The sequence below is a fragment of the Cryptomeria japonica genome, chromosome 7, assembly GCF_030272615.1.
Source record: "Cryptomeria japonica chromosome 7, Sugi_1.0, whole genome shotgun sequence".
Classification (NCBI taxonomy): Eukaryota; Viridiplantae; Streptophyta; class Pinopsida; order Cupressales; family Cupressaceae; genus Cryptomeria; species Cryptomeria japonica.
The window spans coordinates 299,450,032-299,469,557 of NC_081411.1; the positions used below are offsets into that span (position 1 = coordinate 299,450,032).

At 35.1% G+C, this 19,526-nt stretch overlaps 1 protein-coding gene across 2 annotated transcripts; it reads right to left on the bottom strand.

Annotated features, from left to right (window-relative positions):
- Window positions 1-328: 328 nt before the first annotated feature.
- LOC131076382 (uncharacterized) lies at window positions 329-19,243 on the bottom strand. 2 transcript variants are annotated; one of them, XM_058013526.2, is made up of 13 exons: window positions 19,092-19,243; window positions 7,554-8,033; window positions 4,619-7,450; window positions 4,460-4,525; window positions 4,252-4,370; window positions 3,986-4,168; window positions 3,676-3,768; window positions 2,837-3,550; window positions 2,352-2,748; window positions 2,160-2,249; window positions 1,688-1,843; window positions 1,284-1,561; window positions 329-1,170 (listed from the first exon to the last, which is right to left on the bottom strand). In XM_058013526.2, exons 2-12 carry the CDS (start codon window positions 7,828-7,830, stop codon window positions 1,524-1,526), a joined length of 4,965 nt encoding a protein of 1,654 aa, XP_057869509.2. In that variant the 5' UTR covers window positions 7,831-8,033; window positions 19,092-19,243; the 3' UTR covers window positions 329-1,170; window positions 1,284-1,523. The 2 variants fall into 2 exon arrangements, with proteins under 2 accessions (XP_057869509.2, XP_057869508.2); XM_058013525.2 differs by having other exon boundaries at window positions 2,151-2,249.
- Between the last annotated feature and the right edge of the window lie 283 nt (window positions 19,244-19,526).

Here is a 19,526-nt window from a genome sequence, read left to right on the forward strand (position 1 = left end):
TTTTAATACAGATCAATAAAAAGAAAAGAAGATGATATTTATAAATTATATAAAATATAAAATAAATATAGACAAAAAAAATCTCATTCAAATTTTTTGATTGTCATATGATTGATTAAGCTAATGAAAAAATTGAATGCAATAGATGCATAAATATCATCCTATTGGAAAAGATTAAAAATAAAGTTTTTTTGTCTTTATAAAATTATAACAGGAAAAATATCTATGTATTATTATAAAATCATAGCATTAAAAATATCTATTTATTATTAAAAAATATAATCTTGTTTAAAGGACACGTTTCAATACTCCATTGGCAGGCAATAAATTCATGTAGAAAAGGAGATTAATTTAAATTAGCTACAACTGCTTTCACAAATTGCAGCTTATTTATCTTTAAACCAAGTTCTCAACTATCATATATGCGCTCAATGTAGAGGTAGGCTAGAATAGTGGGCGCTTCCCCAAATATCAATGATCTTTAAAACTCAAACTAGTGTTTAGAATCCCTAGCTTTATACTTCCATCTTCTATATCTGCAACTCTCCTCTCAGGCAATGGCCATGGGAGATGCCCAGCCACACAGTAGAATCTAAACCTTTGGAAAGCTTGTATACCATCCATTGACACATCATACCTTTTTAATGCGAACTTCAATTTCCTCCAACTTTCTAACTTCAATTTCTTTTCCTCCGAGCTCTTCTCATTCCATCGGACCTGTCGTTGCTTGACTATGGAATCCACCTGCTCTTTCAGTTCTGCTTGCAGCTTCTCCATTCTATCCAATTGCTCTTGCAGCTTCCCAAATCTATCCAATTTATCTGTCATTTCTATCTTTAGGGAACTCACCGCAAGTTCATAGTTTGATGCTTCAAAGGCATCTTCTTGGGGTTCCGCTGGTGCGATCAGCTGACCTTTAGAAGCTTCCAATTTTGATGGTTCCGAGTTGCTACTATCAAGATCCTCGTTGTTCTTAGAAATTCCCTCCTCTTTCTTGTCTTCTTCCAATTTTTGTGCATTTGTATCTTTGATTAAAGAATTATCCAAAGCTTTGTCCTTTTCACTGTTATCTTCTGCAATAACACATCTTTCATTTCTTATAAAATGATCCACGATCTTTCGGAGTGAAGGTTTTCCTTCATCTTCAAGAGCACGAAGCCTGTCCCAATTCTACAAAAAGAACAGTGATAACATAGATTATATTAAAGACATGTACATACATATACACGCAATTTGACATGAAATCGATATAGTTGTGTATGAGATATGGCATAGATACACACCTCTATAAGGATATTTATATTTTCCTCCCACTCCCAACAAATGAATATCCATGTTATCAACTGAACCTGCCACCCATCCAAATGTTTGGCTTCATTATTTATCAGAAAGATATTCCACACAAGCCGATGGTAGTTCAAGAGGCGCTTCCACTCTCGAGGTAATTTTCTGAAATCCGTAGCCATTTTTTGAAAATAATCAAATACAATTTTCTCCCCTTTACTGTACGTCATGAACAGCAGCTACCTTATAGGAATGAAGTCGCTTGAACTTTTATCACCTGAATCAGCAGGTTGCATATTTATTTGGAGTATAAAGTTTAACTAAACTTAAGATATCATTAATTCTCATCATTTGAATTATTAGATTGTGATTCAATTTATATTCTCATTTTGTCTATTATCACCTTTATCTATGTTTGCTTCTTGTGTAGCTTTTGTTCCATGGTTGGTTTGAATGTGACCAGTTTTGGAAAGATTGATGCACTTCATACTTGCGGCAACCTTCATTACTGTTTGCCATAAGGTTTGAATGGGACCCATTTGTTTCGAGTTACCATCACCTATCAATAAATTGAAAATGTAATTGTTAGTTGCAGATAGGAAAAATCAAATCTATCTAATGAACTTAAGTATTTCTTGTCATAGCATATTTGTGCTGAAATTTTCTTTTGTTTAAAACCATCGAAGAAAATGACAGCTCTCATGTTAAATGAAAAAAATAGAAATATAGAGACAAATTGCGAGATAACGGGTGGGAAAATTATGGTGCTAACAACCATAAACTGGATGTAAATTATAGAACTTTAAATTAGAATTGCAATGCTGTCTTGATATGAAGATATTGTGAATATGTATAGTGATAGTTACTTGTTTCACCTGCATTCTGCACAGTTATCGCAACCTCTTTTGAAACACCTGTTTGTGTTCCTGGTAGATTTTCTCCTGTCTCTACTGAAGTACCATCACCTATTTAGAAAAGCAGTGTCTATAAGATTCTCCACGTCTAAATAAGATATAAAACCTCTTTGCAATTTAATTTTTTGTTTCATATCCTAACCTAGATCTTACCTGAAGTAGGAGTCACCAAGCCAAGTATCTTTGTAAAATCAGGTTTATATCCCCAGAACCGCTCAAGAGAAAATAAAGCATTGTATGCTATTTCTATTTCTGCTACGGAATCATCTTCTTCATCTGTTTCTGATTGTGTTTGGCTTGCTGACTTTTGTTTTTGGAAAACTCCCAAGTGTTGATCCAAAAACTTCTTTGATTGCACTTCACTGGGATCAGGGAGGTCTAATGGCAGTTGTATTATTTTTTGTAAGTACATATTTGCCAACTTCTTGTTATGTTTTGAGGATTTGTCTCCATATTTTTTCATTATAGCCCGTTGGAGTATGGTTTTATCCATGCCGAGAATGACATTGATTTTGCAGACTGCTAATACAAGATTAATAGCCGACAAAACCTGTATAGAATTAAAAATTGTATCAGCACACTTTCAGTTGCATTAAAAATTAAAAATTGAATTGAAAATAAACTACTAGTAAACTTACCTGAAGAATGACAGATTCCTGACACCTGTCAAGATCATCGACAAATACAACTATTCTTAGATTAGCACTTGGTATTGAACTAACCAAGATATCTCCACGGTTTTGACAAGATAGCAATGAAATAATACAGGACTGTGTCATGCAATGCCATATGTAGGAAGCAACACTGCACAGGGAATATGGTTTTTTGCTAATTTCCTCTCTCAAGAAATTGATATCAGATATGACCCTTTCTTGATAGCCAAGCTTTTCTGCATGGTCTGGAAGTTTTATATAGTTCATTAATTGAACACTCACAGGATTTACAGTACTCATCACTTTCTTTACCAGAGTCCAGACCATAATTATTATGGTGAGAGGCAAAGATGAATATTTTATCTCAATTGAATCTTTGAATTTGTATTTATCTAGCACAAGCCATAAAATCCATGTAAATGAAATGGCCAATAGAGCTGCAAGGAGGCATGGAAAGATAATCTCAATCCAAATAACCTGTTTCTGCTTTAGCCAGGTATTTCTCAAACACGTGCTCAACCACTGGGCATCTGTCATTATTCCTTCCATTTCTTTTGTGATTTCCACTGCGATGCCTGCTAATGCTTCTGATTCGTTCCTGTATTTCCATGCATTGTATTGCACAGTTAAAATAGCGGGGACACTTCCCTCTATTGGAGAATCAATTTCTGACTTTGATTGTTCATCTTTTGATTCGAACTGTGAATATGAAATTTAGATTAAAATTAATATTCGAACTAAAGTTATCATAAATGTTCATAAATAACAAAACAAAATGAGGATGTTGATAACAAAATCAAATACAATTAATCGAAGAGAAGTACCATGTAACTGCTTTCCATAGCAGCTAGCGATTTATATATATTATGATATTTAGCATCGTACTGGTTTAAACACTCGCGAACTGAGTCTTTTTCCTGCTCAACAAGCATCCGCATTGAACATTGAGAAACATAGAGTTAGTTGAAAAGAAAACGTTTTATTATGTTCAAGATTTTAATTTTACGTTCTCGTTTGCGGCATTTTTTTGTTATTAAAATTAAGATACCATTTAATAATCTGTTTCTTCATCGTCGAGAATAACCTTTTTTGCAGTTTCAAAATAAATAAATAACAAACAAATTTTTTTTATACATTTTCGTCATTGTTGAGCAAGTCCACCGTTTTCTTGATTTGTTGATATTTTTTTTGGCCCTTTGCTGATCGTTCCAAATTTTGAATGCCCGGAAAACTCGAACTTGTCATCACTGAGCTGGTCATTTCGGATGGCAATAATAATGCCAGTTGTGCAGCTGTCTTCAACAAAATGCCTTCTGTCTATATTCAACAGAAATGAACTCAACTTTAGTCTAAACGTATAAAAGAATTGACTCAATTTGGACTTATGATTTAAAATTTACCTGTAACATGAGGCTCGATTTACCCATGCCCCAACTACCAGAGATACCCACTGTAATAGGAGGTTTTAAATAAGGGTTCAAAAACAATGCCGCAAGACCATATGCAAAGTCTCTTCTTCCTGTAAAAATAGGAATAACTACCTACATAAGCTCAGAAAACATTTTACCATTCTTTTTTATTTAGAAAAGAAAACGGATTGTATTTTACCCAGATAGTCAGATATGGCTGGCTGATCGTTTCCTTGTTCTACAATACTCTGAATTTGCTTACATACTGCAGACAACCAAGCGCACAATAATAACAAAATATCTGGTGTCATATATATTTATATGAAGAAGTAGAATGTTCCAGAGTTTAATGGAATACCTGTCTCAACATTATCTCTCTCTTTTTCATTTTTTAAACCTTGTAACCAGTTTTGGTCCTGGATGTCGCCGATTCGAGCATCCCTTGTAAGCAATTCTTTGGTCATCTCAACATCACCAAGACACGCAGCTGTCCTTAAAAGATTGTTTTCCTTCCCTATCTTTTTAGTGAAATGCTCCTTTTGTTGTAAGAGAAAGTTCTTAAGTGGAGAATCGCCTAGATGCTCGTCTGCAGTGCCTAACCCTGCAGCAGAGGCCCACAGAAAAAGCAATTTCTTTTCATCGGACCCACACTTCTTTAACAGCAATTCAGCCACTGCTATTGCTTGGTCTTCCGATTTGTTCTGCGCAAGACAATGAAGTGCCGTTCGTCCATCACTATCTCTTTCCAGTAATGGTTGAGCTCCCCAATGTAACAAAACTATGACCGTATCAGCATGTCCCTCTTTAGCGGCTTTATGAAGCGCCGTCTGTCCAAGGATGTCTGGTGTCCTCACATATACTTTAGGATTCTCTGACCACTGGAGAAGGGTATCCGTGATATACAATCTACCCGTTGAAGCAGCGACATGAAGTAATGTCTGCCTGCTGTTGTCAATTACAGATTCTCTCCTGCCCCAGTCAATTATGGATTCTCTACTTCCCATACAAAGTAGAGAGAAAATGATATTTGGATTATCCTGGTGGCCTCTTTTAACCACCTCATAGACAAGGCCGGGTCCATCTGCATCTTTATTTATTTCACAAAAATAATCACAGAGGCGTTCGTGTCCTTTCATAGCTGCAAGAGAGAGAGCAGTTTGATCTTTATCATCTAGTTTATATGCCCATTTTTTTCTCTCTTCTTCGCTTGTACATTTGGCGAGCATTAACTCAGTTACCTTAAATGCATTGTAGTCATTTTCACACATAGAAGCGTGGTGCAAAGCTGTTTGACCCTGATTGTCGCAAGCAAGTGGATCTGCTCCTTTCTCCAACAGTTTTTCCACAACTTCTAAATTTCCCTCAGAGGCAGATTCACGCAAAAGCCTGGCAGAGTCCACCTTATCAATATAAGTCTCTAATGGTTGTTGAGAAGCCGACAATAGCTTCACCATTAGCTTTATGTTATATTTCTTAATGGCCATATCAAGAGGGCTCACCCCATCTTTGCCTTTACAAGTGACCATCTTCGCTAGGTCAAGATTAGAGACAGGTTCTTTCTGCACTGCATCGCTGTCGCCTACCCCAATCAGCAAATCGACAATGCCTTCATTACCTCTCTCAACTGCGTAGTAGAGAGGGAAGCGCTCTTGACCATCTAGGACATCCGTCTTTCCCCCGTATTGAAGAACCGTTTCGCACACGCTCACATCAGCAGCACGACACGCACAGTGAAGAGCAGTCATTCCTTCTTTATTTGATAAATTGACAAGCTCTTCTTTTGACAGACATTCCTGGAAAAGACTTCTTATAATTTCTATTCTATCAGCCCCTGTACCATTAACTGCATAGTGTAGGGGAAGGCAGCCTTTATCGCCACGAACATCCAGCTTTCCCCCGTATTCAAGAACCATATTACACACGCTTATATCAGCATCACGACAAGCCCAATGAAGAGCAGTCATTCCTTCGTCATCTGCTGCATCGAAGACCTGTTCGTTTGAACGACATTTGTCGAAAAGACTTCTCAAAACATTTTCTCTCTCATTAGAGCCTTTAGCACTACCAACTACCATATAGTGGAGGGGGAGGCGGCCTCTTTTGTCTTGAACTTCCGGCCTTCCGCCGTATCGAAGAACCATCTGACACATGTCTAAATCACCATAATAACACGCCAAATGAAGAGCACTCTTTCCTTCTTCGTTTTTCGCATTGGCGAACTCTTCTTTTGAAGGACATTTGTCAAAAAGATTTCTCAAAATCTCGCTACTTCTACACTGCTCGATAGCATATCTTAGAGCCATATTCTGTTGCTCTGGGCCAAGGTTCGCTTGTGGCTGGGCGCCCCAATCTAACACCTTGTTCACCAATAAGCTATCTTCATTCTTCGCTGCATAGATTAAAATCTTGTTGAGTACAGGATAATCTCCAGATGCGTCGTAGTGGTAGAAAGATCGATTTTTCAGTGTATCTTTGAAACGTTGCCGACCATCACCTGCCGTATCTTTGCATGCCCGTGCTAGAATCCCCTCTCCCTCATCTTTCTCATATTCAAGGACATAATGGAGTATGGCGGTTGACATAATGAACTCCTTTTGTCTTCTTGCCTGAAACATTTCAGTGCCCAAATCTTTAACCAGTAAAGAAAAGCATTTATGTACAATGCTTGCTACAACATTAGAGGAGATGTAGTACCACAAGAAATTCCAGATATTTGATGTGTCTTCTTGAGAGGCAAAATTCTCAAACCAATTCACTTCTGAGCATCGCCCTATTGTGTCACTGGTAAATCCATCTACCATTTCTAGAAACGTTTGCCCCAGGATCTTCTTATTCTTCCCACTGAACTTGTCCCAACACGACTTTCCCATGCTAACCATCACTTCTTTAACTGAATCTTTAGAAAGTGCTCTGGTATCCACTTTCTGACTAGCAAGTCCCTCTTCGCCCAGTATTCTACCCAAGCTACATATCATTTTGTTCATCTCTACAAATGTCGTCTTATTGCTGAAAGATGTGTTCCCTTCTCTCACATATACTGGGTTAAAAGTATCTCCTCTTTCCCAACAGTTGAGAAGCCAGTACACAACTTCGTAATTCCAGTCATACGCACACAAAAGTAGTGCAACTTCTCTTCGTTTGAGGGTGAGTGCAAAATCTGAGTATATGCTCCTCGCGGAATCCGAATTACCTAAAGAACATTTTGCCACACAAATTGAGTGCAATATAACATGCTCACTAATAGTTTGGACGCGAGTTGGATTTAGAGTAAGATATGTTAAAAAAGGATGTACCTGAGCTGTAGTTTAGTGATGGCTGAATTTGAATAACAAGCATGTGTCCCAAATTTCTTCTGAAGTCATCTCCGATTCGGAGGCCACCACGTCCCTGGCTTATCCAGCCGTCAAGAAGACGAGCTTTTTGTCGTCCCTTGAGAAGACCCTCTTTTTTTATCATTTCAAGGTTGTGTTTTGCTTCCTGAGAAGTAGCTAAACGCCAGCCTGGTTCAGTGCAGTAGCTCATCTCGACCACCTTCATCATGCAGGGCGCGGCCTGTATTTCTGAAGTCATCGCGACCTCAGCCAATGGTCAATGCCTTAACACAATCGGTCTACCACATTAGCCAATTCATCATGCAATCTCAAATAATGAGAATGCGATAATCTACTCGAACCGCTTTTCACAAATGCCACAACTTGTTTGAGCAAAGCCAAAATTTATAGGCTTCTTCTCCACATACGTTTGAAGACGTGTAACCTTGGAAGCATTGTTCCCTACAACATAAAAAAATGCAACGAATTATTTTCCTTTTCGAAAAGTGTGTTATCATGCTTAATACAATTAATCTTACCAAAAAATTGTATAATTCATAAATTTAAAAATAATATAATTAAACAATATTTTTTATCGCATAAAAATGAAATTTCAAATAAAATAAGGAGGTGTAATAGTTACATCAACCCTAATATATGATAAAAGCATCTAAAAATTGTATATATACATATAACAAAAAAAAAAAATAGCTGGTTTAAGGTTTAAGGTTAGTTTAAGGTTAGATGGTTTAAGGTTACTTTCTTATTTATTATCTATTGTTTAAGTTGCTATATGGACGAGATTGTTTTCAATCTTTGGTTATTCTATAGGTGCAGGTGGTTTTTGTTTTTGATAATTAAGATAGGAAATATTATTGAAATAATACATATAAAACGATTTGAAGTTAAATAGTGATTTGTTTCTGGATGATTCATCATTAAGATTTGAAGTTAGACATTAATTCATGATTATATAATGACATTTAAAAATAGAATTCTTCCCATTGTTAGTTCAATACATATATTCCTACAATCCTTTCAATTATTATAATTATATAAAAAACTAGGTTAATATTTTTTTTTTGAGTTTTTTTATTGGAAAAAGAAAATTATACATAATTATTTAGAGTGTTGCACAGTAGCAAAAAAATAATGTTGTCCAACAGCTAACAAATAGAAGCCAATGTTCTCCAACAACAAGAAAATAACTCAAATAATTCAAACCTTACATGAAACTCAAATTTAACAATTAAATTAGATTATTTACAATTTGTTAATATTTAAAAGATTAATAATAATTAAATTTACTTTTTAAATCCACCTAATGTTAATAAAGACCATTATAATTGAAATTCATTACCACCTACAATAAAGGTTTCAATGAAAGGAAAATTATAAGGAGGCGCAAACTTCCTATTAAGGGAGATGAAAAGGTAAGTTAAATCACTTCTTAAACTTTTAAAGTATTAAACAATTCATACTTGAAGCCTACTAAATATCTCTGCACATGGAGAAAGTTGCATAAGTACGGTACCCTGTTGGGGTTATTATAGCCAATAAGTAACCACTTGCCACTGTAAATAACTTTATCTCACCAACTAAACATTTAAAAACAAATGCAGTAATCTTTAACCCCGAAATCTATTGCCTGCCAAAAGTTTAATAAAACGGACTCACATGAGAATTTTTCCAACATCAGACACTTATACGCCCACGTAGTAAAAGTTTATCGGTTAATAAATTTCTTAAATTTATTTTTAAATTAAATATTAAACAATTCAGAATTTGAATAAAATTTTTTTGAAAAAAATTGACAATTTAATTATTTTATAAATAAATAAAAGTAGAAAACATTGATTATAAGTTAGAAGTTAAGCTAGATAATAATAAAAACATATATTGTTAGATGTATTATAATTTAATATATTGGGATATTTACTACAATATTAAAAAACATTATGAACTATTATATCCTTTCATTATATTTAATATTACTAAATAAACAAAATCAATTAAATATAAGTGGCTCTATATATGTGATATCAGTTTGATAATTTGATTGTGATACACTAATTGAGACTATAATTAAGCACAAGATGAAATAGAAACAAGACTTAGTGAGGTTGTATGACTACTATGTGAACTTCAACTAATAACACACTAACATAGAGAACTTGTAAACTAAAAACTAGGAGTATATTATTAATCAAAAAGTCGAGATGATACATTGGTATTAAAATTGATATAGCAATTGTACCTCATTTTTTTAAGATCCTATCTATGATAGATTTATGTGTCATGCACCTAGAAAACCCATTCATCTTCGAATATTTGAAGTGAGAAAAAAGTGCTAGTGATAAAGCTTGTTATTGTAAATGAATTGAAGTTCAATACTTCCTTGAATCATAGTCAACATTCAATAAAAAAGTTAATTATGAAATTAATTTAATAAGACTAGATATTATGATGTTCATGTAGATAGAAATGTCATTATGAACTTGTCAAATAAAGGAGATAGATGTGTTTAGAATCTATTATTTCAATGGGATGTGTTACCAATTAAAATGGCCTAAGGATGATTCAATTAAATATAAAATGTCAACACTTTTGCATTCACGCATAAAGCTAACAATAATTTCTACTCATGTCTAGAGGCCATTTATGAAATATAACATTTTGAATATTGAAAATGGTGGATAAGATCAAGGGAAAAATTCTATCCAAGGGATGAAATCATAACTACAAACCTATCTAGGATAAGTTGTATTTTAAGAAATGTATAAAATATATTCTAAAAAGGATATGAGGGGTGAAATAATAATACAACACTTCTTAGGTTAGTGTGAGTGGCAAAGGAGCCTAAAGGTGTGCTAAAAAATGTATTGAATTTATTAAAACATAATGGTCTTCAATGGGCAAGAATTTTATGAGTATTTAAATTATTTTATAGTGTCTTGGGTGGACATGGCACAAATTCCAACACATAGTTCCTCGTTGACTCCTTTTCCCAACTCCTGAATTTTAAGCTCCCAAATTTAAAAGACTAGAGCATGGATTTTAATCTCTAGGAAAGGAGAAAAGCACCCACGATTTATTCTCTAAATACCATCCATTAATCTATCTTCCCCTTATTGTTACTCTATGCCTACCCTCCATTCCTCTTCTTTATATGATCTTAATCTTACATGTGTTCCTCCTTATGTTTTGCCTTGTGTCAATTTTTATCATCCCCCCAAATGCAACAAAATCACTATAGCTTTCTCTCTAATATACCATTAGATTTAACTTATTGTTGCTTCCTCCTTCACTACCTTCTTAGGTCATCTCTAAATCATCAAATCTCCCTTGTCTCTCGCATGCTCTTGTCATGGACTTAAATCCTCTATTTTTTCATAAAACCCACCCCTATTAAGAAAAATGAAATAAGAATTTGAGCATTATATAATAGTAATGAATAATATATATTATTATAAAAAAGGAATATTGCATTAATAGAAAATGTTTTAAATTATAAAATGTATCAAGTTTGGGATGATTTAATTAACTAATTTTTTATTTTTATTTTTATTCAAATTTTCTTTTCTTTTGAGAATTTAGGTGTTTAAATTGTTTAAAAATAATTATTAAAATTCTAATTTTTATTTATTGCTACTTTAAAGTATGGTTTATATCAAATATTATGGAAAATTTGTCTCAATGCATGTAAGTATCTTTACAAAACCTAAAATATTACACTTTATATATTAAATTCATAATAAATTATATTGTTTAATGTATTATAATATACAAATAAATTTTCCCATATTCATGGAGTTGTGGAAGTTAATTTCACAAAATTGTCAAGGGCTAGGCCCTCTTAGTCTCCTCCTAGCATAGGGTAGATCATGATTAACTTGAATGGTGCCTCTCAAAGCCTTCAGAGATAAAGATAGAAAGGTGATTGAAAAAAAATTGATTAGAGGAAAACAAGTTTTGAAGGGACCTAAAACCCTTTACCAAAAAACCATCAAGTCAAAGTAATCAAACACTAACCAACCACTGGAAATAAGAAAAAAAAGCACCAAAAATAGGGGACCAAAACCCCAAAGACCTTACAGAGTTTCGTTAAATTTTCATTCTTTTGAATAAAATATTGATTTATACTATAGACCCTATGGACAATGTTGTCAATGGAAGTTATGCCCTTGTCCCTACTATGAGGCCTGGTATGAGGATCGGGAGAAGAACCAGAAGCCAACTCATGAGTAACAACCTTCTTCATAGACTTAACACAAGTAGTTGGGAGTTCAACACCCCCTTTAGAGAGGCTCTGAATAGCTCGAGGTTGGGCATTCAGCTTCTTAAGCCCTTCAGAGCTATTCACCATGCCCATTTGGCTCACTGCCACAACAACTCTCAAATTTTCCCTATACTTTCACAAAGAACACCTCCAAAGATTTAATACATTGGTTATGCCCTTCTTTTAGATTCTTAGCTCCCTTAGCCAACTCCTGAATAGTAGTAAAAATTTTATCCATTCTTTTTACATTATAATTTTGAACAATCTTGTCCTTCGTGGATTTAATCTCATACACCATACACAAAAATAGGGCACTTTGGCTATCTGTAACCTCCTTAACATTCTTAATCATGTTCCTAGAATCATTAACAAAAGAGCCTTTTTGCAAAGGCCAGCCTACACCCCTGCACGGTGGGAGTAGGAAGCTAGTTGAGGCATGTTTCGTAATATCCATAGGGATTTCAACATGAAGACCCTCATCAATACAATTAGCGGATGGAGGTTGGGATCGAGGGACTGCAAACCAGAGTCAATCTTCCTATCCATTTCTTCTTTTGACTTCTTTTTCAAGGAAGAACCACCACCAAATGGGATAAAACTTTCCCCTTCCCTTAGATTGACATAGGAGGAACACCCAAACTTTCCTTTGCCCTAGACATCATGACTTAGGGCCAAATAATTAAACACATATCCATCAAAACGGATATACTAAGAGTCCTCATCATCCAAAATCATAGTTTTATGGTGGGAACCCCTTTTGGGACATTTATATTTTTGTAAACGGGTACACACATCGTCATTTGAGGAGGTATCCTCTGAGTCACTTGAGAAACCCTCTAGACAGACATTATGCTCAATTTCATTCCCAGACTTAGGAGTAGGATTTTTCTAGATTGAAATAGATTTGGCATACTCCATAATGAGGAGGATCAAACCCTCATGAATGATTGAGAGAGGAACTTTTACCATGAAATTTCATTCTGACACTAGGAAGAAAACAAATAGAAAGGGAATGAAATGCATTTATCATGTTGAAAATGATTCTATGACAAAATGGTAGCTAAATAGATTACAAAATCGGCCATTTAAAGTAACATACCGCATAATGAATTCTACAAATTTTTCCTACAGGGGCTTAAGAGTGGTCCTTTCATACCTGCCATCAGTAGTCCTTTCATACCTGCCATCAGTAGTCCTTTCCACTTTATCCCTTTTTCCTTTCTTAAAGAAAATTGTTATAGCTTTAGCAACACATTTCACCACTAACTCCTCTGAAACCACCAGCTTCTTGCCATACACCTTCACAACTAACTCCTATGAAACCACCAACTCTGTTCCATACACATTGAGGGTACCCTCATCCTAGTCATCCACAAAAGAAGAAAGTCACATGTGGATTAGATCCATGCAATTTCTTAATATATGGAATAAGGCCCCTAACTGAAAGCTCACCCCAAACCTCATGATTCTCCTATCAATTTTTGTACACAATGGGTTCACCCATATCTTGATTACCGCCCATATTGCAAATATAACCAGGAAAAAATGAAACCACACAAATTTTAGCCCAAATGTTCAAAAAAAATATCATAAAGAGGGTAGTATCTTGACATGCCATAATGAACGACATGCCACTTCGCATGAATTTGAAAAATGAGTAAATCATTTTCCAAAAAAACTCGGAGTTAGCATTCATTTTGATCATTTCAAATAATAATTTTGATATCCTCAGGGATGGTGTCCATAATTCCCCACCCTGATATATTATGTTGAACCACCCCTATATTCACCAACCTATTGACAACTAAGTTACCTTCATGATAAACATGAGTGACATTAAACTCTTTAAAGGAGTTAAGAATTCTTCTGCTATCAAGAATTAGAGTCTTAATGGTCCGACTTGGGGCTTCAAAAGCTCTTAGACAGTTAATGATATTTAATGAATCACTTTAAGTCTAGAGCTTAGTGAAACTCTTAGAAACTGCCATCTTTAGGCCAATGTGGGCTGCATAGCCTCAACATAGTGGTTTTTCTAAGAACTCAAACAGAGGGCCACAGTTGAGACAAACCTCCCATTTTGATCACAAGCCACTCCCCCACAACCATCAAGTCCATGATTACCTTTTTTTGCCCCATTAGTGTTGATTTTAATCCATTCAATTCAAGGTGCCTTCCAAACCACACCCTCTCTTACTAGCTTCTTCTTAGCCAATGGCATACTAATATCCCAATGAATATTCCAATAGTGAACCACAGTGAGATCATATAGGGAAGGATGCAAAGAAGTACCTAAATATTTAATATTGTGACAAGTCACCAAAAAATTCTCATTAATAGTTGATTTGATCTTCAAGGTGACCACCTTAGGAGAGCAAATATAATCCCTAAAGACATGATTGTATATTTCCTTCCAAACCCACCAAGCCACATGCAACATGATAAGAGAGAAAAGATACACAAGGGAGGGATTATTAGAAGGGAAACTTCATGAGTCCAACACTAATAGAAGGAATCAGGGAAGACACAAAAAGAGATCATAAGTTAAAAGAATGGGTGCAAACGTCTCACGAAAAGGAGAACTTAAAGAGAATATGAATAGAATCTTTTGCATCCTCATTACAAAGGTTAGCATATGTTAGATAAATACAACCCCCACTTGCAAATATTTCCAATGGTGATAATTTTGTTCTAAACTTGAAAATACAAAAATATATTAACTTTAGGGATAACAACATGGTTCCAAACCAAAGCCCAAAAGTGATGAGGATAAAGGCTCGCAACCTACATCTTAAAAGCATTAGAGATTGAAAAGAATGCATCAAAAGTGAAGGGCCACACAAAAGAATCCGCAACCAACACAAAAGGAACATGAAACCTAGAAAGATACTCCCGAAGGGAGCCCCACTCCAAGTCAATAGACAAAAGATTAACTTAATTAGAGTTATGGATAAAATCAACCACCCAATAGCCAAACCTCTGAATGCATATCTCCTTGAAATGACCCACCCAACTAGATTAGGCAAGAGGGTAATCACCAACCCACCAATCATCCCAAAATGATAATCTTCCTCCCATCCCCAAGAGATTACCTAATCCCACACAAAATAATAAATTTCAAGATAGATATGAAATTACATAGTGTCGAGCAAGAGAACCTAGGTCCACTATCAACAAGAAATCTCAAAAAGTGATTATAAGAAGACAAGTATTTGTTATGGACAATATTAGTCCATTCTTTCCTCTCATAGATTCTCCCCGATAGTTGTTTAGCCAAAAGAGCCATGTTAAATTCCTTAATCTTCCTAATGGCCAAACCTCCAAAGTCCCTAGAAAGACAAATTTGGTCCCAGGCAACCAAGTGCATCCTATTTTTAGATTTTGAGCTAATTGACATAAAATTCCTTTGAATCTGTTCCATTTGAACTAAAAAATATTTGTGGGGACATTAAAAAGATCATAGCATACATAGGTAAATTCTTCAAAGAGGGTTTAATCAACTATAATTTACTAGCTTGGATCAACAAGGCCCCTTTCCATCGAGCAAGTTTTAATCAGAATCTCTCAATGAGATTCAAACAAAAGGAGTCAGGAACCACATTTGAACAAAGAGGGAGCCGTAGGTAATTGGAACAGAGATCCGCAATCTTGCAGGAAAAGATCATGGCAATATTTTGTTGCCTTCTAATCAGGGTATTCAAGAAGAATAAGGAGCCCATAGGAAGACTATTTTTTTTCTAAAAGCATGTTCATACAAATCTAAGATACCTTTGAGAGTCTTAGCCTCCAAAATCCCAATAAGAATGGTATCATCGATAAACTAGTGATGACAACATAATAAACACAAGATATAGAAATCCCTTTCAACCTCCCCACCCTCACATGCTTCTAAATGAGTCTTTCCAAGGTCTCAGTTATCGAGATAAAAAGGAAAGGGAAAATGGGGTCCCCTTGCCTAATACCTTGAGAACTAGGGAAAAAACTAGTACGAGAGCCATTAACAATAATAGCAAATTTGGCTATAGAAACCAATTGAGATATCACCTAAACAAAAATATTACTGAATGCAAATGCTAAAAGCACCTTCAAAAGGAAATTCCAATCAACTCGATCACAGGCTTTAAGAAGATCTAATTTAAGCAAAAAACCAACTCTCTTGTTAATAGTTAATGAATGAATATTCTCATGAACTGTCATGATAGAGTCAAGAATTTGGCGATCATGTACAAAACCACACTATTGAGCTGAAATCAATATAGGAAGAAATTATTTAGAGCACATAACCAGAATCTTTGAGAAAGTCTTATATAAGGAATTGTAAAAAATTATTAGACTAAAGTCCTGAAAGGAATCGACAACAACTTTCTTCGGAATTAGAACAATAAAAGAAGGATTCAATTCCTTGAGGACAGATCTCGATCCGAAAAAACTTTAACAACTGCCACAATATCATTAGCAAGAATATCCTAATAGATCTAGAAGAAAAACATAGGAAAGTCATTCAGCCCAAGAGCCTTACTACCTTCAAAGGAGAAGACAATAACATATACTTCTTCAGCTGTTAGAATCCTTGTAAGTGCACAATTCATGTCATCATAGATCAAAGGAAGAATTTCACTTAATAGCTCTTGCTGACAAGTAGGGTTAAGGGGCTAGTCATTTAATAACAAAGAAGAGAAAAAATCATGCGAGGTAGATGGAAAAGGTGATGCAATGTTGCACTTAAAGAATGAAAATAAATAGCTCTTTAAGAATGTGATACATGTTGCCAAAGGCAACAACTTGTGTACCCCATATATGCTAGAGAGTCACACTAAAGTGGGAGCTACAATGGCAATTGTAGACAATGGAATAGAGCTGTGGAATAAGAGGTTCAGGTATATGAACAAGAGGGGACTTTAATTCGTATCAAAGTTGTATAAGAGTTTGATAATTATTATGCAAATAATGATATCTAGTGTATCAAAGTTGTTCACCCTCAAGAAAATGGTGTAGCTGAAGGTTGAATCAAACAATTCTAGAGAGAGCTAAGAAAATGTTTTGTAATCCAGGTTTGGGCAAAAAAATTTGGACAAGGGAAAAGAAAAAAAAAACAACGATTTTTTTTTATCAATCAAGGTCCTTCATCTCGATTGGATTTTGACTTTCTAGAAGAGAGATAGTTGGGAAAATCAATTTCCTACAATGATCTACGGGTCTTTAGCTGCAAAGCATTTGCTTACATCCCCAAGAACAAGAGAACGAAATTGGATCCCATATCCAAGCGGTGTATCTTTATTGGATATGGACAGAGCAATATGATTTCAGGTTGTGGGATCACAAATAGTTCGTAGCACGGATGTCATATTTAGTGAATAAGTGTTCCCAGGGTTGCAGACAACACTCAACCAAAAGAATATATATTTTTATTTATCTCTCAAATGACAATACTACTCCTCACAATAAAACTCACATTTCGCAGCCCCATATCACTTCCTCATCCTCTGTTCAAAGAGTCTTACAAAATTTGGGAGGCTTCCATCCCACTCAGGTTATTTCCCTGCCTCCTATTGAACGATTTGAGAGACAATTTCATTCCACACAACCTTCTCATGATTGCATCTGCCTTTTCTCTGCTGTTAATGTGCCCTTCTCGGTACGGTCTGTGCGTGGAGGTATTTCAACGCAACCTCCTCACGGCTTGCAACTGCCACCAAACATTGGTGTGAGGGATAATGTTATTGCGCAGCCTCCGAATCATGAAAGAAATTCCTACGCAGGGCTTTCAAATACACATTCACGGGCTGTTGGTGGAATTGATATTATGCAGCCTCCACCAGACTTTTTCCTGCCGGGGCTTCCTCTACACCAGCCGCTCCCTATCAAAAATTTGCGGTTGTGGGGTGTGGTCGGTGGTGTCCTACCCGTTGGGTTTGCGATGGATCCCATTTCCGGTGAGAATGTGGAGAAGCGCAGAGCTGGGGTTCGTTAGAGAGCTTTTCTCCTTAATTCTATCACAGATGCGGGTGGAAGTGAACATCATGCCGTGAAATTTGCATATGGATGACTCTACTGAGGAGAAAGGGGTGGTTGGATCGGGTGAGTCGAAGGGTTAACAATTTGTATGCTCAGTTCAGATCTGCTGTTGACGGCTTAAATCACACATGAAGTTTTGATCTCGAATTTAAAAGTGTTAAATATTTAGAAATGACTGACATGGACTTTAAGACTGACTGGTAAACTGCAATATAACATTTTGATAGAAGTAATATATGTATACATGTTGCTGCTAGATGTTACGGGGTCTTAATGGTGTCTTCGTGCACCCCAAACTTATTGTTTTTTTTGGGCTTGCTTCTGCTGTCTGGGCATTTCTATGGAGTTGCACAATGCAGATAATGTATCTTTCATCATTATCAATAGACATAAGGAACAAACCCAAAACCGGCTAATTATTAAAATAACATACAAATAAATTTAATCTATTTTGTTTAAAGTGATAAGGCCTCATCACTATCAACGTCGCTTAAAATTATTTTTATAATGAGCTATCTTAACTTTAATAGAAAAAGAAAAAAGAATTTTGTCATTGCAATCAATTCTTGTTGAAGGAACAAATATTTTCCAACTTCAGACTATTGACCTTGAGGAAATATAAAAAGTAAAAATTAATTATGAGAAATACAAATTATAGATGGGAATATGCATTTAACTATATAATGATTACCACTGAGCTGATAATTGAAAATTCAAGACGTTAAGCGCCACGAATAAATGATTACAGATATGGTTGTAGAATACTGTGAAAACTGCATAAGTGAAACGGGTCCTATAATGATCTATGTTTGGATACAATGAATATACAGTGTAATAACGTTATGATAAATACCATCTGAGATTACAGTTAGGCGAGCCCAGCGAAAACAATTTAATATTTATTAAGTCTACTTTATAATAGGGTAAATATTACATTATAATAGGGAAAATATTACTTTATAAACTGTTCGATCTGTGGATGTAATTAAAATTTCATCCACGCGATTTTATTTTTCAAATAATTTTCGTTTTATTATCTGGCTATCGGAGCGAGCGAGTTTGTTCAAATAATTTAATAACTACTTAAAAGTAAGAATTAAAAGTCATTACTAACTATAACTACAAGTACTAATAAGAACACATTATATTGATAAAAATAAATACAAATATAAAACTATATTGATAACACTACTCTTTATGCAAAACATAGTTATGAATATATTGTGTACCCGCCGAATGATGAGTGCTGCGCTGAATGGAGATGTTAATTGAGTAGCACTACCAAATGCTTGCAGATATGATTGAAGAAGAATAACCCCAAAAACTGTAACAAGTAAATGAAATGTTGGTGCAAAGATATAATGCACCAACTGCCCTGACCTTAGTTTGCTCTCACCGGGAATACATTTATTTATATGCACTGTAAGAGAATGTAATGATGAGCAGCGCGCTCATCTGAGAATAAAGTAAAGTGAAGGCGGGGACCATCTAAAACAATTTTGATGTACATCCACGTGAATTCCATTCTTCAAACTACTTTAATATTTGTTCTGAACACGTCTTTAAAAAGTATAATTTAATTTTTCACCTCAACTTTATAATGTGATGGAATTTCAGTTTGATCGAGTTTAATTAACCTATGATGTGGGTGATTAAGGTGAAAG

Coding starts and splice junctions, on each gene's coding strand:
- LOC131076382 (XM_058013525.2), bottom strand. CDS start 7,830: ATGACTTCAGAAATACAGGCCGCGCCCTGCATGATGAAGGTGGTCGAG. Junction 7,451..7,553: donor ATCACTAAACTACAGCTCAG/GTACATCCTTTT, acceptor AATGTTCTTTAG/GTAATTCGGATTCCGCGAGG. Junction 2,250..2,351: donor CTTGGTGACTCCTACTTCAG/GTAAGATCTAGG, acceptor TTTTCTAAATAG/GTGATGGTACTTCAGTAGAG.